Here is a 24,508-nt window from a genome sequence, read left to right as displayed (position 1 = left end):
TTCAGTACAGCAGAAACAAGCATTATAGTCGTTGTCGCTGGGTGTGAGAACAGGAGTGGTTTTATCACATGTTTTCCTGTAATGAAAATAAAATGTAAAAAAAAAAGACGTTTCCTTCTAAATATAGGTTGAAAAGCTTTAACCCTTTGTTGCGGTCCTGCCTGAGCTACTGAGCCCCTGAAACAGGGCTGGTCTGAATTAAGAGGTGCTGGGGTGTGGAATACTCACTGGTTTTCTTAGCCTAAAGCAGGTCCGTCAGCTTCGTCACTGTCATATTGATTCTATATTGAAATGGTCATATATCGGATATGCTGGGTTAAGGGAAATACGGGATTAAAATTAATTTCACTTGCTTCTTTCTATCTAAAATACAGCTGTTAGAAAACGTAAACTTACATCGGTGGCTCACATTATATTCTCAGGGGACAGTGATGCCCTAAGGCAGGTGTCAGGAGAGCCAGGTAAGGAAGGACCCTCTCGCGACCGTGGGGCAGCACGCACGATCTCTCAGAGGAAAAAGACACAAGCCACTGCAAAGTTACAAATTTATTGGTCTGGAAATAAATACAAATATCTCATTAAGAAACTCCTCTGGAAAGACTTGTACACAACAGTTTCCTGTCTCGAGTCAGCCACTCCTGCCCTGACCCCTAACCTTTCTGCACAGGTCCAGGGAAGCCTCCGGGTGGCAGGGGCAGGAAACTGAGTCCCTGCCCCTCCAGCTACCTAGAAGCCTTGACTACTTCCTTCTACCAACTCTAGGGTCCTGGAAAGCACCAGGCCCCAGCGGCTGATTCGCACGATGATTCCTCCCACTCAGATCCAACTTCCTCTAAGAAGATCCATGGTTAGCCAAAATGAAAATCAAAAGCCAGTAGTACAGGAACTTGACAGCGACGCTGACGTTGCCCAGAAATGTCAGTGGTGCCGCCCCATTCAGCAAAAGGTTAGAGGGGCAGGGAAGAGGGGAAGGCAGGAGAGGGAAGGAAATCCCGTGGAGTATTCCAGAATCCTTTCATCTTCTCAGCCAACATTCCCCGTGTGAATCCCCACCCCCTGCAAGAGCGAACGGTTCTACCCGGAGATCCAATGATGTTCCCAGGTCAGAAACGTTCCACTGTCAAGTTCAGATTCAACCCCGTTTGTCAGAGATCAGAAGCTGGATTTAACTCAATCACACAAGATTCCTGGGAACCAGGGTGGGATCGACTGAAATCATGACTGCAATGGATCCCATCACAACCACAGAAAATCCCTTATACATCTAATAACCCAAATGCCCCCCACCCTGAACCCCAATGCCCCCGCCCCTCCCCCCACTGCATGGAGACTCATCACAGCCAAATACAGCTGTTTGGAATGTTTCCCTCCATAGCAAAGAAAGCAAGCACAAACCTAAGTCGTCTTCCCCATGAACGAAATCATCACTCACGTATTTGGGGTGGGAAGTCGGGGCCATGGAGAAGGAGGCAGAGGGCAGAGCCAAAGGCCCGAATTCAATGATACCAATGTTTACCAAGACCATTTCTTTGGAAAGCCCAGAGAATTTGCTGCCCACTTTCATTGTCCATTGAAAGGATGCCAGAAGAACAGGCTTGTATGTTTCAGCATTAAAAAGTGGATATACACACAAACTTTAAAAATCTGTGTCTTCACATCAACTGCGTAATTTGTTTTTCTAAGCATTCTAGCCTCCACGTAAATTCCACTTCTCCCCCGCTTCCTGTTTTGTTGAGTTAAAAAAGAGCGAACCACAATCTGCTGCTCTCCCCCTCCCCAAATCAGAACAGGGTTCTGTTTCCAGAAACTGGGTCAGTTTGTCTTTAGTTGGAGAGGAAACAGGAAATAGAGGGGCTGGGCTTCCGACGAAATGCCCTTGAGGACCAGGATGCCCGGGTCAGCCTAGGCCTGGACTGAGGAAGTGTTTAGGGCGGCGTGTCTTGTTTTTGGCAGTTTGGCGTCTCTGAGGGAGCGTAGGAGGGTGGCCACCAGGCCACCCGTCAATGAGCACAGGACACGGAGATGCTTCTTCCCTTTGGTCCGCCCACCCTGCCGCTGCTGGGAAAGGCGCCCTTGACAAGCCCAGTCTAACTGTGTCCCCCCAGAGCTCTCTTACGCCATAAGCTTTGGGTTAATACGAGTTACGTGTGGTGTGGCAGGCGGGGGCGGGAAGGGCTGTAGGAAGGGCAGCTGCGCGAGCCCAGAGTCCAGGGGTGGCCGTGCTATAGGCCGCCTAGCAGGACACCTCCATGGACTTGGGCCCGGCGTTGTTGCCTGTGGCCCCGGAGTTGGGGGTGATGTCCAGGCGAGCACCCTCGCTGGTGTGGGAGCGGCTGCGGGCGCCCTCGCTGGTGTGGGAGCGGCTGCGGGCGCCCTCCAGGGACGTGACGCTGGAGCCAGAGGCCGTGCGGGAGCGCATCAGGCGAGTCATACTGGCCGAGGGCACTGGGGAGAGAGAGAAGAGGCACCCGGTTAGGGACCCAGTTAGAGAACGCCAGGGGCACCCGCATGCCAGCAATGGGCCCTCCTCCTGCCTTGGGGCCTCCTCCTGCCTGACCTGTCTGTCCCTGCGGCCATCCAGCCACCGGGCTCCCCATCCTCTCTGTATCCACTCACAGAGACGAAGAGCAAGGGCCCGGTGGTGGTAAGGACTTGCAATCACATGGTGGCCTGAGCCTAGAGGAGGGTCTGAAGGCCAAGTCTGCCACTTGCTTACAGCTGTGTGACTCTGGAAGTGTCCCTCTCTGAGCCCTCCATCCCCATCAGTAAAATGGGAATACCGATCACCCAGTATCGGCACCTCTGTGTGTGCCCGCATGCCACAACTCCCTCCTGTCTACAATCTCTGGAGGGCATCAGCTGGGCTAATCCCTCCACGCCCCAGGTGGGGAAACCGAGGCCACCCAGCAAATCTGCGGCCCAGCGGTCACTGTCATCTCTTCCAGAGAAGCCTGTGAGCTCCCAGGAACTATCAATGACACCGTCCATCCTTCAAGACTTAAAATACCCTTGCACAGAGCAGATAGCTGAGAAAGTGAAATGAAGACAAAGCGATCCCCCCCACCTGCACTGAGCTGAATCCTGCTCTTGACACACACCCCCCCCCCGACAAACTCAGAGCCACCAGCCCCAAATTCATAGCCACCAGAATCTAAGAATGGAAATACGGTCCTTGCCAATACATTTTGTTAAGATGGGGTCATACTGGATTAGGCTGGCTGCTCATAAGAGGAGACAGAACACCCCTACACACACACACACACACACACACACACACACACACACACGTGTGCACACGGAAGAAGGCCACGTGAACACAGAGCAGAGATGGGAGTCATGTGGCTACAAGCCAAGGAACAGCAAGGGCGGGCAGCTCCCTCCAGTAGTTGAGATGAGACAAGGAAAGATCTCTCGAGAACCTCCGAGAGGAGCTGACCCTGCGTACATCTTGATTTTGGACTTCCAGCTTCTAGAACTGTAGTATTGTGGAAGAACACATTTCTGAGTTTTTTAAGCCATCCAGTTTGTGGAGACTTGTTCCAGCAGCGACAGGAAACCAGTACACCTCCCAAAGAAAGCATCACCGTGAAGGCCGCATTGAACAACCGACGTCACCATCAGAGGCAACCGATAAATACGCACACATGCAGGGGTTCCGTCACTCAGTGGGCACAGGGTTGGCTTGCTGGGACACATACCCACAAACAAACTAATCTCCTTGCTGTGCTGAATTCCCTTCTCCAAGAGCTAGTGTTTAAATCCAGAGAGCTCGGGATCGCTCCCACATCTGTAGCTCACGAATTGTTTCCTGAGCCCCTATTTCTCAACCCCTAAATTGAGTCTTCCTGACCTCGCAGGGCTCGAGGGTGACCACAGAAGGGTGTCATGGATACAAAGAGCGAGTCATGCCTGGCCCAGCTTGAACAGGCGCTCCCGTAGATGACTACTGGCTTTCTCTGTGGTTCATGCCTCTGGGACAAAAGCTCGTCCTGCACTCTTCCCCTGTAACCTGCCGGATGCTTCAGCTTTCTGAAAATAGAAGCTGGTGTGTGTGTGTGTGTGTGTTGGAGGGAACAAGCCCTGCCTTCACTTCCTTTCCCCCAGAATACACTTTCGAGGCAGAAATCCAAACCCAGGGCAGGTCCAAGGCAAACGAGTCACGATGTACGTCCTGCCAGGGAAATCGAGTCCGCCCAGCGGAAGGCAGCAGACCCGCAGACAGATGTTCTCTGTTGGAACAGGGCACCCAGGGACATGGACTCGGCCCGCAGCATGTAAACCAGGCTCACCGGCTCCTGGCCTCTCTAGAAACCAAACACGGCGGTGGCCAATCTTAAGACTGCGGTCAGCTTACCAAATATACCATTACTATTTTAAATGAACGAATAGTTTAAGTCTCGGGGGGGGGGGAGAAAAAAACGGAAGACATTAGACATTCAGACTTCCTTGTTAAGATGGGCACATAAATTCTAATTCTAAGCAGTCGGCAGAAAGAGCCAAAAGAGCCACGTCACGGCTCACACCTCCAGTGGCACCATCTGTGGCCGCTACCCAACCGAGGGCTTACACTTGGCATTCTCTGTCCTGCTCACAGGACTGCGTTTCTGCAAAAGGGCTGGACGTGTCTAATGAATCAACTATAACCGTCACGCAAGAAACAGCAGGTTCTTGAATTATGCTTCTATTTACCCTTCAATTACCAAATCCAAGGATTTGGAAGAGATGCACTGTCTTGAATATAAGCCACTTTATCACCCGCTTACATAGAGCTTTACGGTTTTGAAAGAACTTTCAGAGATCCCCACTGCGCTCCTTGCTTTGTCTCTCCAAACCTCAGCTCCACCATTTGTAAGATGAGGGAGGGTAAGAGGATCTCCCAGGATGGGGCGCCTGTGTGGCTCAGTTGGTTTTAGCGTCCAACTCTTGATTTTGGCTCAGCTCATGATCTCAGGGTCGTTAGACTGAGTCCCTCACTGGGCTCCGCACCAAGTGTGGACCCTGCCTAAGATTCTCTCCCGCCTCCCCCTGCCCCTTGCCCCACTCATGTGCACGTGTACTCTCTCTCTCTAAAAAAAAAGAGAGAGAGAGAGACAGTATCATGTAGGATCACTGTGATGGTTAAATGAGAAAAAATGGATTTACTAATCATCTTTCATCACTACCATCACCACCACCATGATCACCACGACAACCGGAAGTCTCTTTAGAAAGCACGTGATCATATACGTGCAACTGATGAATCACTAAATTTTACCTCTGAAACTAATAAGACACTATACGTTAATTAAGTTGAACTTAAAAAAAGAAAAGAAAGCAAGCATGTAACCAAAATGTAAAAGATTTTCACGGTTTCACGGTTCTCTTTTTGGTGCTTAAAGAGTCAGTCCTCACCTAAATCTAAAGAAAATTCCCTGCTATGAAACCACGCCTGTTCATCCGTGGAGGGAGATGAAGCCCCCGTGGTATAAAGAAGGTATTAGAACCCCTGCATGGCCGCCCATCTTCCACATACTGAAATATTTCTTCCCCTGACCTTCCTAGTTTGCAAAAAGCTGAGCTTGGCCAAGGTGATACAGAACACTCACTGAAGCCCGGTTCAGGCCACTGCGTTTTCAACTCGCACGCCTGCCCCTCACCCCACCCCTGCCTGGGAAGCCCACACTTACTGTATCCCATGCCCTGCACGAAGTACTTGAAGGCCTCGGCAAGCTTGGCTGGCTGCAAGAGCAAAAGGGGAAGTATGGTCAGTGGCCGGAGGTCCCGATCCTGAATGTCCCCATGGAGCTGTGCCCATGGTCACCTTCACTGAAGAGAAGGTCACCACATGTTGCCTGGACAATGCACAAAAGTAAAGGAAAGACTACGGGGTAATCGCGGGGAGCGAAGTGCACTTTGGCTAGGGAGAGAAATTTCAAAATCACTTCACAACTGCGGGAGTTTGGTCAAGTTGTATGACCTCCCCTGTGAAACATGGACAGAGAGCCACACTCAGATCTGAGGGTTTCTGTAAAGAGGACCACACTGACAGAGTGATGTGTCCAACTCAGTATCTAGAATGTAACGGCACCGACATCCCAGGCCACCCATCGTGCCCACAACTTTGCAGCGTTGTCTCATTTTCTCCTGACAACAACCTTGTGAGGTTGCCGCCATTTCCACATACATTCCATTGCTGAAGAGTCACGGAGAGGTAAATAATCCATCCACGGTCATACAGTTAATTCACGGGGGGCGGGGGGGTCCTACAGATGAATCCAGGGCTTTCCAAACTCTGTATTCAAGGCAGTTCACTCTCAGCCTCAAGAGCAGAAAGGATGGATGGACGGATGGATGGATGGAAGAAGGGATGGTGGATCGATAAAGATGGATGGATAGAAGTAGGAGGATGGACAGATGTATGAAAAGAAAGGATGGATGGAAAGAAACAGAAAAAGAAGGATAGATGGATGAATGGATGGACAGATGTATGGATGGATAGATGGATGGATGGATGGATGGATGGATGAATGGATGGACAGATGTATGGATGGATAGATGGATGGATGGATGGATGGATGGATGGATGGATGGATAAGCCAATTAACCACATCAAAGGGGCTACGTGAACTGAAATGAGTTGGGAATGCTGAGAACACACCCAGTGCCATCAATTACTCCCCCCAAATTAAATCAGTCTTATCTGGGAGGTGAATGCTCCCAAGTAAAGGCCATATCCACAGTTTCATTAACTGTAACTCTCAAAAGCAATGCCCCGGGTCTCTGCTCCTCACACTCTTTCTGCCCTGGTGAGAAGTCACCAGGAGATGCAGGGTTCCTTCCCACCCCTACCCACTCCTGCCACTATTCTACAAAGAGCCACATGGCATTTAAAGGAGAGGCTGTGGGGTGCCTGGTGGCTTGGTCGGTGAATCACTGGCCTTCAGCTCAGATCATGATCTCAGGGTCCTGGGATCAAGCCCCGCATTGGGCTCCCTGCTCAGTGGGGACCCTGCTTCTCCCTCTGCCTCTGTGATCTCTCTTGCTTTCACTCTCTCTCAAATAAAAAATAATAAAAATAAATAAATAAAGGAGAGGCTGTGCTCGAGTTGCCCCCGGGGCTCGTGTGGCAACAGTAAGAAAGTGACAAGAGTTGCCCTCAGGGCTGCGGAGAGCCACAGGGATCTGGGCCCGGCATGGTGGCAGAACAATCCTTCAGCCTCCTTTCCCCTCCCGTGACACTGGATAAACACTTTTCTCATCTCTAGAGACTGCTGCCCTTGCAAATGGAATGAGGGATGGGAACGCCCTCTGTAAACAGACACCCAACTCAGGAGGGCAGGAGGAGGAGGACTGACACCATAACGGGCCTCCCTGGACGGGTCTCCTGGAAGCCTGGGCTGGTTCAGCCACCGCCATGCATCTGCAATGTGTTTTCACTATGGTCAGAGCTGGATCTGTTCTCATTTCCAAACAGAGAAGGAAGAAGGCAAAGGAGGGAGGGAGGGAGGGAGGGAGGGCAGACGGAAGGAACACTGGCGTCCCTTCTCCCCAGCCAGTCTAAGGAGGGCCCTGGAGTAGTGCTGTCTCAGCAGGAGCCACCAGGAGCGAGCTGGATGGATAAAGTCTCCCCCACTCGCAGGCAGGTATTAACGCAGCTTCTGTCTAAGCAGGGCTCTACGGGGAGCCCATCTGTTCCCTCTGGAGGCAGGGACATCCCATCCTCCTCTGGTTTCCCGCAGCTGTCAAACAGGCATAACACAGCAGCAGATCGAACACTGAAAGGATTTTGTCCTCTTCTAGTGGGAGCAGAGGGAGCCACCACAGAGAAGCCAGCAGAGCCACCAATGGCCACGTGTGCCGACACTTCTGTACAGAGTTCCAGAGGGAGAAGCTGCAGTAAGATGAGATCCAGGGCCATGAGCCAAGTCCAGGATCCACTCAGTGCAGAAATGTGCTTCTTGGGGGTCTCTTCTCCAGACGCCCCAGTGAAATACCTCACTACCCCAAACAGAAGACACTTCTCTCTTGGGACAGCTCCAGATGCTACGAATTGTATCCTGCACCCAGACGAACCTCTCAGCCATCGCCCACTCCCTGGAGGACTCAGAGCCAAGACTCTTCCTTTTCCATCACACAGTCCTTGAAACTGGCAGGGCCACGAAATTAATCACAGAACTGGTCCCTCCCACACCGAGCAACTCTCTGTAGCGCTGCATGGAACACTGAGAAACCAGAAACGACCTATCAACAGCCAGCAATGGGGCGTCAGGAACACCAATTACAGTGTATCTGTGCGATGGCATTTTGTCCTGCCATTAAAAACAAGATACAGAGCATTTCTTAATCAAAGAAAGAGAGCACTGAGATGTCAAGTTATGGGGGCAGGTGAAAAATATATACGCAATAGAATCCTAATTTTCCTTAAAGTAACAAAAAAAAATGTATGAACTATATTGAAAAAGAGACTAGAAGTAAATACTTTCAAGTTTGTAACAATAGTAACCTGTAGTCAGGGCACTATGGATGTATTTATTCTTTTATTCATCTACATTTTTAAATTTTTATTGATGAACATGTATTGCTTTGTAACTAGAAAATTAGAAGTAATAAATAACACTGATTTTTAAAAAACCCAAACTTGTACATTTCAGGTCCTGGTCTATTACTGAAGAGGGCACACAGCCGTTCTCCCCTCTGAGAATCAAAATTTTGTTTGTCTGATCTCCCCAGCCTGGGGTCATTGCCCAGATGACAGGCTCATGGATAAGAAGCCCCTCAGCCAGGGCACGCCTGAGCCCAGGGCCTGAATGCACCTGCTGGGGAGAGCCAGTGGGGAGACGGTCTTTAGCCTCTGGTGCCTGGTACCCTCACCCTGGTCTCTCTCAACACCCTGGCAGGAGAGACAGACCCCAAATGCATGCTCACTGCTACAGGGGAGGTTCCCCAGGGAGCTCGGGGTGGGGGTGGGGGCACAGGGGGAAGAAGGGTACATATACCTAGAAAAAGACTCAGATTCAATCGTTCATCAAGAAAGCACTGGATTACAGAAACTCTGAAGTCCCTTTCAGGAAGGGAGGGAGAAACGGAAGAAAGAAAAGGCATCATTCCATCCTTTCCCACAGTCTGGTGGGCATGTGTCTCTGAGATCATACACCAGACACACCTAGGCTCGGGTCCACAGGCGTCAGGCTGTGTCCATGCATCAAACCCCTCATCCCTGTGAACCCCAATGTCATCTACCCCACTGGGGCTCCTAGGCGATCAAGTCCTGATGTCCAAGCACCTTTCGTGAACAGTCACGTGTCCGCAGTGCCGTCAGGTGTCACAGTGAGGCGGGGGACAAGCAGACAGTGGGGGGGGGGATTGGTGCTAAGAGGACACAGAGGCACCCGCCCTCCAGCTGGGGAGTGGTGACAGGTGGGACTCACCTGGGAGATCTGCGGGAGGCCACCACAATCCGCCATCTGGGAGAGAGGGAAGCCAGTTAGTGCCAACACCACCAGCACAGGCGGCCCTCCCCCGGGGGGCCCACCTGCCGTGCCCTGCCCCCGTTCGGCCTCGTTCGGGGGGCACTGGGCACCTAACGGGTGGGGAAACACCCATCCCCACCTAGCAGGGCTGCTCTTGTTACCATCCATCTCAGCCCTGACCTGTGTCTTCTTACAACCGAGTCGCTAGGTGCTCTGCTAGGCCCCAGAAGGAATTTCCCTCAGTTCGAGAACCAGAAGGTGCGCATGTCCCCCTGTGGAGGCTCACGCTGGGCTGGGAGAGCTCGAAGAACCTGCAAGGTCCTTCCAGGGTCCGTGTGGCCCCAGAGCCTTCAGCGCGTGAGGCCCTGTAAACACACACTCTCTTGAAACATTCCCTCAGACAGAAACTGCTCGATCTGAGACTTCAGGCCTCAGGGTCTCTTCACTGGCCCCACTGGCATAAATACAATAGCTTCCAAAGTGCCTGCTGAGTCACCCAACTTCAAGCCACCATGTTTTCATCAAGGCCGCTGCAGGTACGTGGGACTATGGTCCAGACCCAGGGCTCAAGAGACCCGGGCAGCAGGGTGGGACAGGGAGACATGGGACCGGCCGGTGGGGGAGTGACAGTGGCTGGCGCCGGGCCAGGCCAAGGCCCAGAGTCTCGCTTCAGGACCACGCTAACTGGGGCACCCTGGGTCTGGCAATGCGGTGATGGAAGGCCAGAATTCATTCCACAGGCCACACATCACCGTCAAACAGGCCACTGATCGTAGGTCGTCACCTCCTCTCTGCAGATGTAATGAGCTGAGGTGAGGTCACACTGGATTAGGGTGGACCCAACATCCAATGACTGGGGGAGTCCTTAAAACTAGAGGGAGATTTGGACACAGGGACACCCAGAGGGAAGGGTGGGCGGCTTAGAGGCAGAGACGGGAGGGATGCGGCCACAAGCCTCAGGGGAACTCAGGCCTGCTGGCAACGGCCAGAAGCAGAAGAATACGGAAGGCGCCTCTCTGGAGCCTTCAGAGGGAGCCTGGCCCTGCCAGGCTTTGGACTTTGGACTGACAGCCTCTAGACGGTGAGAGAACAGAGACTCTTGTGCCTTTCAGCCCCCAGCTTGGGGCGCTTGTAATGGAGACGAGGACACTAACTCCCCCTTTCGAATGCTCCTTCCTCCTCTCCCTATCAGCAGTAACCGTGGCCTGTCCGTCCTTCTCCTAGGACAGAGGCCTGGATGCTGCCAGAGTCCAGACACAGATGTGTTGGGACAATTAAGACAAAGGGCTCCCAGGTTAGCCCATCAGCAGCCCCCTGGGGCCCAAAGCCCAGCATCTTCCAGCCTTGCAATTTCCTTGTGAGGGAATCTTGATAGAAAATGCATGTGAAGAGCTAGGTCCAGGGACCAGGGCCCCCTCCTCAGTATCTGACACCCCCAGTGCCATTCAAAGGGCCATTGAGGGCACAGCGACCCACAGACGCTCAGCTTTTCTTACCCCCTCATTTCACGCAGGCCCTTCCTGGGTCACCTGCCCTCCCAGGCGTACAACCCGAGAGGGTCCTCACTTTGCGTGGCACCTTTGGGCAAGGCTGCCACGAACACACCAGGGCAGCTGAACTGCGCAGTCGGGGAGGGCACAGACCCTCAACCCAGCCCAGGGACACCCAGCGCCTCGAATGTCCAGATGAACCTGCCGGACAGAGTCCTGCCCTCCCATGGCAGAGCCCCTCTCGGAGGAATGTCCAGCCCCACCCTTGGGAGAGCCCCTGCTTGCACAACTCCCGAGCCATCCCTCGTCAAAGCACGACGGCCAGCAGCCCAGAGACTCTCGGGGTCCCAGAGAGGGTTCCCTTCGTCTCTGCAGCCTAGGGTGTCCGGCCGGGGCCCACCAACAGACCGACGTTCGTGAACGCGCACGTTAAATCATCGCTTCTATGGTCTCCGACCTCCAGCTGTGCCTCCACCAGGCACGACTCCATTCTGCAGCGAACTCGGGGTTTCTGAGAAAGAGCAGAGGCAAACTCGCATCACTTTGCCCGTACCTTGAGGAGAGTAGTCTTTGTTGGATCCAATTTCGAGTTGCACTCCACCTGTTCAAGGAAAGGGAGAAGAGATTCGCTAATTTTCCATCTGCAGCCAAAGTCATCAGCCTCCCCCCTTCGCCGCCACCACCATCAGCAACGCCAGTGTTCCCACCAGCATGGAGGGAAGAATGCGGGCTTCCAGACGAAGCAATGTGGCTGTAAATTCTAGCCCTGCCAGGACCAGCTGACTGACCTGGGACAAGTTACTTCATTTCTTTGAGCCCCAGTTTCCTTATTCATAAAACGGGGATAAAATCTTTTTTCAAAGGGTTGTTACGAAGATGAGTTAAAATCTAGTAGATGCCCCAGGAAATAGCCGCTAAATGGACTTATTTAATCAGCTGTTGCCAGAGATTCTGCAAGTTCAACATCTCTAGTCCTGGCAACTATCTTCAGACGAAATGACATACACTAAGCTTTGTCAATGACCATCTTAGAAGTGCATCCAAAATCGGGCAAAATACCCACATGTAACCCGTGATGTTCAAAGTGCCTATAGTAGAACTATCACCTCCCTTCACGTGAACAATATATCTCTATTGATTCATCCTATGATTATGCCCAGGGAGTTAGATCACAGGGAACTCACAGTTCCTTTGCAAATCCCACTCTGTAGCCCACTGCACAGGGCATGTCACCACTCAAGGCCTCCGCTCGATAACCCCTAAGTTTCCGGGTCTCCAGCTACGGGGATGTTGGAAGGGCCGAGTCCGTGTTTTGCCTTCACAACATCACAGGTGGGAATTAAGGGATGAAATGACCCAGAAAGCCTTGTCTAAGCCCCTCTCCCCAGGGACCTCTCTGCCTTGCCAGACAATCAGGCACCAACCAGGTCTGAACACTCCTGATTCCCAAATAAGAGGAGAGTCTGTTGGCCAGGAGGCCAAGAGGCAAACATGCCCATCTAAACACACCAATGGGAGGTAGACTGGCAGGTGCTGGGGCCTGGGAGAAAAGACAGAGGACCTGGTACCAAGCAAACAGAGCTGGCAGTAACCAGGGAGAGGCTCGTGTCTGGGCCATCTGCCCAAAGGCCAACCACATTTGGACGGTTGAATTAAGCACAGAAACAAGTGGATGGTTCCTACGTACCACAGCATCCACAGCAGGAGAACTGTCCCCAACCACCAACAAAGCAGGACACCTGGGGGCAGGGAGAGAAGGGGGAGTTAACACGAAGTTTATTTAAAGATTCGCATGCTCTCAGGCCTGCCAAGCTGGGACCAGAGTTCTAAAAACATTTATTTTGGTTTCCCCAGTACCCTTTGCTCTTTTTACTTTCTTCTCCTTTCATCCTCTGCTTTGTTCTTAGGATACACTGGGACTGTAGTCATTTATACCTTAGTATGAATTTCAGCCAGAGAAATTTCTGGGCCCTGATGGTTTTAGTTTCAAGCATTCTCTCCTCAAGGAAGGAAGAGTAGGGCTTTGTCAGCAATCAAGCCAGAGACCAAGAGGGCAGGCCTGGCAATGGCCAAGTTCAGGTGTCAAATAATATGGTTCACTTACAGAACTACAAAAGATAGACAATACTGGTAGAATGCAGTTAGTTGTACCCACGACTGTCTTTTCCTTCTAGCCTTACAGGGCACTTTAGGGTCTCCAGGCTCTGTGAAAGCAAAGCCTAATGCAGTATTCAACACAGAGCAGGTGCTTAATAAATTCTATCCAGCGTATATTCGGCTGCTTCTCTGAGATTCAAGGCTCCCACCCAGGTCTCAGGGACACGTCCAGGAACTGAACCCCTCCCTGCACAAGGCGTAGGAGAGCGGGGCTGGGTCGTGCCTGACCCAGGGCTTGCTGATTACGATGTCCTGGCACAGAGCACCACTCCTGCCAAACACAGAAAGAAGGCCCTGCCAGTGGCTGAGCAATGTGACACAGACGGTGAGGGGGAGAAAGGTCACTCACTGCAGGGTGACTGTGTGGGCTCCGGGCATCGGCCGCTCAATCTCCAGGTCCCGCCGGCTGCGGACAATGAATACACAGTTACATCGTTCCGTGGGCAGCTCCTCCCATCTCGCCCATCCTGGGAGGTCCTGCCATTGGCCGTTCTGGCAAAACTCTTGTGTCCCAGCCCACATGGCTCTTGGCACATCACAGCCTCTTGGGGTCCATATAAATGGTGCCAGGGACAGCGGGACTCATACATTTCCTGTGGAGCCCACCTCCCTGTCCCCAAGCCCGAGTCCTCTAGGCAATCTCTTTGAGATCTCAGACCTGACCCTTTCACTCCCTCATTTCAAACCCTCCCTCGGTTTCCCACTGGGCTGCGTCACGGCCAGCGTGGGCCCGGCCAGCCCCATGGCTCACCCCACAGACTTCCACCCAGCCTTTCGCCTGCTGGCGGCTACCACCAGACACCTTCTCCCAGCATATGACCTGGAGCCAGACCGGCTGAATTCAAATCACACCCCTCCCCTTCCTCACTGTGTGACTTCGGGCAGAATGCTGAACCTCTCTGTGCCTATGCTTCCTCAGCAGGAAATGATGATGGTAACAGCATCCCAGGATTTCTAAGAGGAATCACTTGATTCCTATGGGCATCATGAGGGCAAGGCAATGTGTGGGGCTTGGGGGGTGGGGATGGGGGGTTGCTCTGGTCTCTGCGTGCCCACTGCCTTGACTGCTCCAGCTCCTGGGAAGTGTTTGCTGGAGAAATGTTCTGCTGAGTCCCACGTCTCCAGTTACCAATTGGGGACATGACCTCTCCCCTCCTGCACTGAGAGGCGGGACGCTGGGAGGATGGTAAGAGGAGACAGGCACGGAATTTTGTGACAGACGTTAATCCCCTTCATCAAGTAAGCTAATGAGCACAGGAGAGACAGCCCATGAGGCTCCTTCCTGTCCCCTTCGCGGGAGCGCGGCTGGCAGCGCTGGCCTGGCAGAATGCATTCACTGGAGTTTTCAGAAACCCTGGCTGACACCAGTGTTCCCGAGCTGTCCCCTCCCCTGAGGTCCGGACCAGCCCCTCGTTATCACGAAGAGGGGTACCCCCTTGCCAAAGGCCGGAGGGATGTGTTCCTCGTCCTTGGCAGGACTTACCTCCCAGCAGCCTCTCTGGACTCCTCCCTCCCCCTCCTCCCCCCAGTGCTCCGCTGCCTGCTCTCTTCGCTCTCCTCACACCTGACCTCTCCTGACAGTCGGCGGGGGGGGGGGGGGGGGACACAGGCATTTACTCCAAACCCTGTGAGGGCGTGACTGTGTGTCCCTCGTGCTCGAGCGCCCCTGGTCCAGAGGGCAGCTCAGCTCTTGGCAAAGCACTAGAACTCCACGACCTGACTCCCTGTCCCACAATCTATCTGCTCAAATTCAGGGGCTGCATCTTCTACTCCTTCCCTAAGCCCCCTCTGCCTCGCCCCACGTTCCAGACCAACCAAAGGAACTCGATCGATGGCCCCGTACCTGTTGTAGGCGTTGATGAACAGGTGCAGGTTGCCGGGGTTCAGGTCATTCACGATGTGCTGGCGGTACGTGTGGACCACCTCCACGTTATTCTGCATTTCCTCCTGCATGCAGACAGGGGCGAGATACCCTTCGCTGGCACCGCGGCCCTGGGCCACTCCCAAGTACCCCCATGTCAGGGTATAGAGGTACAGACATAATAAGGCCTGAGGCACTTGACTGCCAGGGGGCCTGAGCAAACCACGGGAAATGCAGTCTGATTGTCCCCATCAGCTGATAACAGGAAGGAATGCAAACCCCCAAAGGGCAAAGCATGCCCTTCTGGGTTCCTGACTTCTGCGGGAGTTTCTATTTGAAGTCAGTCCTCCTGAATCTGGAGCTTGCCCTTTCTTGGGGGCAAGTGTCTTAACCTCTCAGAGCCTTAGTCCCCTCAAAAATAAAGGGGGGTGACTATTACCTACATCATCAGGCTGTGGGATTTAACTGAGGCTATGCACACAAAAGCCCTTTGCACATCGTAAAAATTGAGGCAGCTGTTGGCAACTGCTGTTTTTAAGGGGGAATTGAGAAGTTTTTCATGCTGGAAACACAAAACCAACTCACGCAACTCCCGGGAAGTTTCTGGAAACCCATCTCAATTCCCAGCGGGGCCAGCCAGAGGCGTGCAGAAGCCTCAGCCTTCCCTCTCCCCGGTTCCCTTCTGAATGTGATTTGGGACAAACAAACAAGTTACGAGCTTGCTCTGTTTCTCATTTGTACAAAGCAGACGTGTATGTCCCACAAAATGGCCTGATGTGATCAGTGGCGACCAGAGCAGGACAGGGAGGGAGCAAAGGGGGCCTCACGTCCAGCCCGAGCTACTGTCTAAACAGCCCACGATCACTGAAGCAACAAAGAGGCCAACATGCTGTTAGACAGAAGATCAGGGAAAACACCAACTGAGGAATTAATTGTGCTGGGGTTTCAGATCAAAAAAACAAACAAAAAACCAACAAACACACAAACTATAGCCATCTGGGGGCTCCAACAGATCCCTCAAGTAATGTGGGGTACAAGCAGGCCAGACTCTCAGCCTATACTTGCACCCCTTCCTGCAGGGAAATACAGAAACTGGCTTTAATTCGTTCCGTATTCCTCTCAGGTTCAGATTATAAACTCAGGGGTGGAGAAAACGTATCACAAACTGAATGGAGCACAGAGAAGGGGAAGAAGGTCACTGTGGGCTGCAGGCTGGCCCCAAAGGCCGTGTCCACCTCAAAACCCCGGGCACCATGAATGCTAACTTATTCGGAAAACAAGTCTTTGCAGATGTCATTAAGTGAAGGATCCTGAGATGAGATCATTCTAGATTATCCCAGCAGGTCCTAAAACTAATGGCAAGTGTCCTTATAAGAGAAAGGCAGAAGGAAATTTTTTTTTTAAGATTTTATTTATTTGAGAGAGAGAGAGAATGAATGAGTTGGGGGGAGGAGCAGAGTGGGAGGGACAAGCAGACTCCATGCTGAGCGTGGAGCCTGACACGGGCTCCATCTCACAACCCTGCGATCATGACCTGAGCCGAAATCAAGAGCCAGACGCTCAACTGAGGTACCCCCAGTGGGAGACTTGAAACAGACACGGAGAGGCCATTGAAGACAGAGCCAGAGTCTGGAAGGCTCAGCCACAAGCCAGGGGATTCCGAAGCTACCAGAAGCTGGAAAAGCAAACAAGGATCCGCCCTCCCCCCGTCCAGGGCCACTGGAGATTGTGTGGCCCCACCGACACTCCGTTGCAGAGTTCTGGCCTCCAGAACCGAGACAGAGTCCCGTTTCTGTCGTTCGTAGCCGCCCAGTATGGGGTGCTCGTTACAGCAGCCCCGAGAAAACAGGGTGAGGACCAAATGCAGCAGGCGCACCTGGCCAAGCCCAAAGGGGAGCATCTGGTCACCTCTCAGATGGCCACGTTCTCGAGCAGGCTACACAGTACACAGAGCAAATCGTCTCGAGCCGGGCAGCATCTGGACTTGCTCAGTCCCCTGCACATCCCCCCCGTGGGCTGTGGGCCAGAGTCAGGGGCCATGCTGGCCAGCCAGAGGACGACAGGGGCCTGGCTGGGTGACTGAGAAATAGCAGAAGCACAGATGGCCAGGGTCCTGCTCTGGATGCGGGAACACGCTCCGGAAACAGACACACAGCTTCCAATTCCAGCCCTGCCTCGCCCTGGCTGTGCAACCCGACACGAGTCAATCAACCTCTCTGGTCTCATCCATACACTGGGACTAAAATGAGTACTTTTCACATGGCTCCTACCATTCTCAACGGAGTCCACGGGTTAGTATTTGTAAAATCCTTAGGACCGAGCAGGGCACATAGCAAACGCCATGGGTGTGTTTGTTGTAGGTCCTACCGGTAATAGTCCCACACTGGAAAGAACCCAAATGCCCATCAACAGGTGAATGGAAAAACAGAACACACAACACTGGCCAGCACTGGAAAGGAGCGAACTGCTGATAAACCCAACGACAGGGATGGATCTCAAAATAACTGCGCCGAGTGAGACGAGGGTACAGACTGTATGATGCCATTTATATAAAAATCTAGGAAATACACTCATCTCTAGTGACAGTAAGCAGATCAGAGGCTGTCTGAAGAGCAGAGAGGGAAGGATTAGCAAGGGGCACAGAGGGCTTTGGGGGGTGATGGATATGGTCACTATCTCAAATTTCAGTGTGGTTTTACGGCTGTACGCACGTGTCAACATTTGTTAAATTTCGTACTTCCAATACGGGCAGTTTGGCGTACTTCAATGAGGCTCGTTTCAAAAGCTTTATGTTAAAAAGACAGTGAGCAGGGACCTGATTGGAAATCAGTCACGTCGCGCTAGGGACGAGGTGGGCATCAGCAGGAGGCCCTGCTGGCTTGTGCTGGCTCATCTCTGGGCCCGGCGCACAAGCAGCACGCAGCCACTCGGTGTGAATGACAGAACGCCAGGCCATGCTACTCACCTTCCCAAAGAGGTGGGACACCACCATGTCTGGAAGGGCTTGGGTCCACCCGGAGATCTGGGGAGGGCAAAACCAGATGTGATCAGAACAGGTGCTCGCGGGGCTGGGTCAGCAAAGCCTCCCTGCCTGGAAGGGCAGACTGGCAATGCTGGGCTCCCAGTACCTAGGTCTGAAGACAGCCCCTTCATGGGAACTTGGTTACCTGTTGCCTAAGGGACCTGGGCCCTCCCCTGAAGGCAGGGCCTGAGTCTCCATCAATCGCTTATTCTCACAGACCCACGCGTGGGAGGTGCACAGCAAACACGTGCTAGAGACCCAATCTGCTTCTAGCTTCCCCTGTGCCATAACACGCTAGGTTCTCACAAGGAGGACCCCCATCCATCTCTTCTAAACACACTGAGATCTGCCAGTCTATACCCCAGGATCTGCTTACCTTGAACTAGCCTTCCTGTATCATCCTCTGAATGTCCCCCTTCCAGCCAGTATTCTCTCTTGGAAGATATTGAGGTTACTGAAGACCCTGCCTACTTTCTCCTTTCTCCCTCTCCCCAGCACAATGGTCGGCATACAGCAGGCGCTCCATAAATGCTCAGCATACAACAGGCACTCCATAAATGTTGGGCATACAGCAGGAGCTCCACGAATGTGTGCTGCCCAACATCAGTGTCAGGCAAGGACCGGCAGGATAGAGAAGCTCTAGACCTGGGGGTTCTCTAGATTGGGGGTCCTGCCACACCCCTGTTGTATGGTCGTGGGCAGGCTGCAGAACCTCTGAAGCTCAAGCCTCTTGTCTATAAGCAGCCGTGCCAGGAGCTTCAAAGTCACAAGGCCAAGGTGAGGACAACATGAGGTAACCACACGTGTCACAGGATCTGACGCTAGTGCCGGACACATAATAGACTACTCTTGACATAAGTCTTTTTCTCTTGGGGTTGGAAAGGAAGGATATGGTGCAGATACTAAAGCCACACGGACATTCCTCAGGCTCCACTTTAGCCAATGGTCAATGTCCCCAGCCCTCCACGTCTGGCTCAGAACAGTTACCCAGGAGCCAAACTGGCTGATGGGAGTATCACTTCCTTTCCTGGAAAATAAAATAAAAAACAGGGAGTGTGCTCTGCTCCTGAATATCACGCAGATGGGAGGGATGGGCTCCTGCATTTTGGCAGAAGGTTCCAGAAAGAAATGCAGGATCAGAGTGCCCAAGACAGGGGTGGGAGGTAGCAGGGAGGGGCACAACCCCTTCAAACCTCAGTCTGCAACAGCCACCCAACACTTGGCAAAAACATACTTTTAAAATGAAAAGCCAGGATCACCCCAGCTTGAAAGGTTCTGTCCTGTTTCAATTGGAACAGCTATCCCCTTTCCTTGGAAAATACTTGCGCCTTTATGAAAAAACACAATAATCATTTTTAAAAGATAAACAAGGAACGCTAGGACACCAGCCAGAGCAGAGCTTCCTGAGACAGCATGGGTCCCTCTCCTCCAGGCAGGCGTGTGTCCTGCCCCCTCTGTATTCCCAGACCTGCAGTGCTTGGGTCAGGGGCCATTCCACAGCTGCTGGATGAGACCAGGGAGGGAGGCCGGAAGTGGGGCCCAAGGACCACAGAGCCACGGGATCCACATTCAGCCCCAGTTCTCCCACTCCCTAGCTTTGTGGGACCTTGGACAGCTTCCTTCACCACTCTGAGCCTCAGTTTCCTCTTCTGGAACCTGGTTTTAATAATCCCTACCCTCTGGAGTCACTGTGAGGATTAAAAGTGGTGTCACAGAGTATGAACAGCTCCTAGTAAATACTCAGGTCAGCTGAGCTAACTACTGTTGTCATCAAACTAAGTGGCAGTGTTGGTCCTAGACACGCCCTTCTTTTGCATCAATAATACGTGGGCTCCTGAATTAGAGGCCTTGTCATGTTCCTCTTTTTATTTCCAGTGTCTCAAGCAAAGCCCAGTACATGTTAGGTCCTCAGCAAACACTTCTTAACCCAAGCTATGCTTATCAAAGCTGGCTCGAGGACCCACGTCCCCATGGGATGCCTGGTTTAGACCACAGTGTCCTACTGAAATCTTCTGAATGGCAAATGGCTGAGGTCATGTTTACTATTCCAAGCAAAGGAAAACTGCTTTCTCTGAAGGGGTGGGGAGTAGGAAGGTAGGAGGGGTTTGGGTGAGCACACCTGTTCCACCCGCCTGACCCTGACCCCAGTCCCGACCCTGGCCCCTGACCCTGACCCCCAGCCTTACCTTGGACGCGGCCCAATCCATCCAGCCTTCTGCACAAGGATTCACATTGATGAGGACGAGTCCCTCCACCATCTCAGGGTTGTCCAGCTGTAATTCAAGACAGAAGGTGAGCAGCAATCCCGCAATCTCAGATACTGTGACCCTCAAAGGTCAAACAGAAGATTGAGAAAAGTACCAGAAAAGGATTGTGTGCGCCACCAGAGCAGGCCGCTGCCCTCTAGAGACTTCACCCCACCCCCAGGCAAAACGGGGGCTCCAGGTCAGCAGGACTGAGCCGCTGAGTGGGGAGAGGAAGCAGGAGAAGCCAAAGCCGCATGCCTGGCGGACCCGCCTTGGGCAAGTCACTTCCCCTCCCCGCACCTCCTCTTCCCCAGCTGCCCAACGGGTATATCAGACCACCAGCTTCAAGGTCACGCAGGGCACGTCAATGCCCTTTAACAACTACTCCGCGAAGATACATCTGTGTCCGTCTCAGAGCTAATTTGGACCTTCCCTTCTCTGCTCAGAGACTGGACAGTCAGGCAGTTTTTTTTATTCATCCCAGCATTTCTAAGTTCTGACAACGTCCAGCAAATGACGGGCAGTCAGAATACATACCTAGGAACAAACTTAACCAAGGAAGTGGAAGACCTGTATCCAAAAAGTATAAAAGAGAACTGGAGGAGATTATGCTAAGTGAAATAAGTCAAGCAGAGACAGACAATTATCATATGGTTTCACTCATTTATGGAACATAAGGAATAGCAGGGAGATCGGTAGGAGAAGGAAGGGAAGAATGAAGGGGGGGTAAACAGAAGGGGGAATGAACCAGGAGAGACTGTGGACTCTGGGAAACAAACCGAGGGCTTCAGAGGGGAGGGGACGGGGGAATGAGATAGACTGGTGATGGGTATTAAGGAGGGCACGTGTTGCATGGAGCACTGGGTGTTATACGCAAAGAATGAATCATGGAACACTACAGCAAAAACTAATGATGTACTGTATGGTGACATAAGTAAGTAGATAAGTATAAAACATTGATAAAATTGAAAAAAAAGCACACATACAACTGTATGCATCAAATGAGCATTGCTGCATTTTTAAACAGCTTGGTACAGACGCAAAGGCTCCAGCAGCACCTGGCTTGGGCCCACGGTCACGTTCCCATGTGTGTCTCTGATTCTAGCTCAGAATCAGTCAGGAGCCAAAAGCCGTGGGGTTATCGCAAAGAAGCAGGCGGTGGAATGACATGAGGACCCGCCCACAGTCAGCTGAGGAGGGAACAAAACCAATGACAAAAGAGTGTGTCGCCCGAAGGAAAGGAAAGGCCGTATGTGAGAGCGCGCACACACACACACACACGCACGCACACACACATGCGCGCGCACACGCACACACACGCACAGACACGCACGCGCGCACACGCACGCACACACACACACACACACACACAGAACTCTGGACCACACACCAGCACGTGAACGGTGGTTCTTCCTTCGGAAATGAAATAATGGGTCATTTCTCTCTTTGTTTCGGGATTTTTGATGCTTTTCCAGTTGTCTTCCTTAATCTCAACTTAACTTTATTGAAAACGTAATTTTTAAAGAAACGCCCAAGAACTCACAGCGAAGCGAGTGAGGATATAGGCGCCTGCTCCGGTTCCCATGCCGATAACGCTTTTCAGCCTGGAAGCAGAAATAAAAACTCATGTCACAGAAGGAACGAGCAACGGGAGCCCTACTGACCCTCTTAAAACCTCCCCCACTCCTGGTCCCTAAGGAACGCCGCCTCCCCCAGCATCTGGCCCGCTCGCCGCTGAGCGTGGCTGGCAAGCTAGACAGAGTGGGAACACGCCGCCTCGAGGACCTGAAATGCATCACGCTTCACAGCTTGACAGGAGACTGTGACCTTGGACAGACTCATCCTTTTTCCTTCCTTCTCTCCTGACTGCAGCCCGAGCTCACAGAGACTGTCTGACATTTATGGGAAGGCCCATTACGGCACCCCTTCTTCCCGCTCTTAAGCTTTATTTTACACTTATCTAAAACTGGGAATGAAAATAAATTGGGCAAGAACTCTGAGGTATGATCTTCACACAAGAGGCTCAAGAAAGAAGGAAATGAGTGCTGGAGAAATAGGGCATGGAGGGCTCAGGCCACCCTCTTCCAGAATGTTTCATGGATAAGGAAGAGTAATGAAAGAAGAGGGGGCAGGGAAAGGATGGGCGGGGTGGCTGTTTTCAGGTATATGTTCACTCATGGAGGAGAAAAGCCCAGCTGGCGAGAGCAGACCAGAGAGTGACAACAGTTCTCGAGGTATGACAGCTAATTTCTTCCCTGACCGTTCACCGTACATTTCAGCGGTCAGGCCAGATCAAGGCCAAAGCCGAGGCTAGAAGCCACCTTTCTCTGCAGGCTGGTGGGGCAGCAGACCCCTCACTCTTACCCAAACTGGTGGAGGACTCCAGGAAGCATTTCGGCCAGCTGGTCCATGGAGGGGTACATGTACCTTGGGAGAAGCCAGGCAGAGGCCATTAGTGAGGGCCAGACCCCGGAGGAAATGAATCATTCAAACAGGAACACGCTTGAAGGGCAGGGCCCATGCACAACCTGGCCCGTGTGCCCAGACCCCTTGCCAAGTCCCCCACAGCCCTCCTTCCTGACACTGGGCCGCTCGCACCAGCGGGCTCCACTGAGCAAGGCCACGCCCCACCCCAGTCCTCCCCCTGTTTGTAAACTGACCCTTGATGGATTGCTTCCTACGCCCCAGGTCCCACACCAAGTGTCGGAGGAGCCTCAGAAGCTCATCTAATCCTTACAACAACTCTGTGAGGTTCCCATGATGTCTCCCAGTATACAGATTATAAACACCAGTGAAGCTGGGATAAGCCACTTGGCTTCATGGCCAGGCCCGCACTTACAGCGGCATCTCATGTGGGCTCTGGGATTTCTCACTCACCTCCTGGGAGGAGGCCTGCCGGCAGCTCTCCCACAGAACATTCCTGGCCACAGGGAAGCCCCGCCCCTCTCACCCCTATCCCCGGGAGAGGCTCTGGAAGGAGCCTGGAGAGAGTACAGAGAAGCAGGCCCCTCTGATGAGCTGGACACAGTGGGCTTTGGGAGACAGATAACCCAGGGGGATTTTAAGGCACTGGGATGCCTCAATGCACACATCTTCTGGGACCATGGCTTCTGGGTGACTCTGGAGTCCGCAGGCTGCCCTGAGCCTACACATTAGGGCGGAGTCTTCCCCTTCCCAGAGTACAGGGAACCACCATCTCCCATCACCAAGTCCTTAGCGGGGCCCGCACAGGGCTCCTTGTTGCCACCGTGCACACCTTTCCAAGGGGCGTACTGGATGCCAACCGCTGGTACAATAAGGAGCCACGTCCCAGGCCGGTTCCTTCCTCTTGGCCAGGAACAACCCTGCCCCCCGTGTCTCATGGAGCATTTCTAGGCCTGCTCTCTTCCTGGCCCTCGCACATGCTGCCCCCTGTGCCTCCTCACACAGTGTGCGCCCACCTCCCTGGGATCTGCAGAAAGGCCAGGGAGCTCTGCCCCGCCAGGAGCCAACAACCCCAGCCAGAGTTCCTGCACGTTTTCTTTCCTGACTTCCCTGGAAGAACGCCAAGAATCATCCCCTTCACCAAGGCCTCGGGTGCCATCAGAGAGCCTGGCCCTTTTTATCAGAAGCAGGGACACACGGCACGGCGCGTTAGGGGCAAGCTCCTCCAGACATCCCATGGTTCTTGACAGGTCCCTGCGGGAGCCCGCAAAATGCCTCACAAGACCGGCGGATGGGCCACAGTGTTGGGGGGAGCAGGCAGGACCCTGACTAGGAGGCATCCCGCAAGGCTGGCCTCGGGGACGAGCACTCAGGATACACATGAAGAAGCTCCTTCCACAAATGAGTTATTTGTGCTCACGCACACCGGGCTCCTGGTGAAGCCTCGGGGAGACCATGTGAGTACAGCAGCCCCCCACTCCCCACCCCCAGGGTCTAGCATAGGGGCCAGGTGAAACAAGGGAGTGTTACGACAAAGGTGACGGTGAGGGAGGTGTGGGTGTTCAGGAGGGAGACTGAAATAAGGAGCCCGGTTCTGTCTGATCAGGTGGTTACAGAGGGCTTCTTGGAAGAGGTGACACTGAAGGAGGCATGGGGGTTAGGTGAGTACAGAGTATAGGAAACATATTCTAGGTGGGGGACCCAGCATGGGCCAAAGCTCTGGAAAGAGCCAGGAAGACCCTAGCTGGTAAGTCTACACATAAATGGAGCCAGTTGCCTTCTGAAATGGCCGTGGCTCAGTTTACAGTCAGCAGCCCCCAAACGGTGATTCTGGGGAAACCACTTACCCCCCGTGGCAA

The 24,508-nt window shown here is 52.9% G+C and overlaps 1 protein-coding gene across 1 annotated transcript in view; it reads right to left on the bottom strand.

Annotated features, from left to right (window-relative positions):
• Positions 1 to 531: 531 nt before the first annotated feature.
• Positions 532 to 24,508, bottom strand: part of NDRG1 (N-myc downstream regulated 1) — a 55,202-nt gene continuing 31,225 nt past the window's right edge. The window contains exons 6-16 of the mRNA XM_045812248.2: positions 22,590 to 22,652; positions 21,769 to 21,829; positions 20,166 to 20,252; positions 17,923 to 17,979; positions 14,940 to 15,043; positions 13,446 to 13,502; positions 12,627 to 12,678; positions 11,493 to 11,540; positions 9,408 to 9,443; positions 5,667 to 5,718; positions 532 to 2,445 (exon numbers count right to left, since the gene is read on the bottom strand). Of these exons, the coding sequence (XP_045668204.1) occupies positions 2,234 to 2,445; positions 5,667 to 5,718; positions 9,408 to 9,443; positions 11,493 to 11,540; positions 12,627 to 12,678; positions 13,446 to 13,502; positions 14,940 to 15,043; positions 17,923 to 17,979; positions 20,166 to 20,252; positions 21,769 to 21,829; positions 22,590 to 22,652 (829 nt within the window). The 3' untranslated portion in view covers positions 532 to 2,233. The remainder of the gene's footprint in view (positions 2,446 to 5,666; positions 5,719 to 9,407; positions 9,444 to 11,492; positions 11,541 to 12,626; positions 12,679 to 13,445; positions 13,503 to 14,939; positions 15,044 to 17,922; positions 17,980 to 20,165; positions 20,253 to 21,768; positions 21,830 to 22,589; positions 22,653 to 24,508) is intronic.

This window comes from Ursus americanus, chromosome 9 (genome assembly GCF_024610735.1).
Source record: "Ursus americanus isolate L20-20 chromosome 9, mUrsAme1.1.p, whole genome shotgun sequence".
NCBI lineage: Eukaryota > Metazoa > Chordata > Mammalia > Carnivora > Ursidae > Ursus > Ursus americanus.
This window is presented reverse-complemented; position numbering and strand designations above follow the sequence as displayed.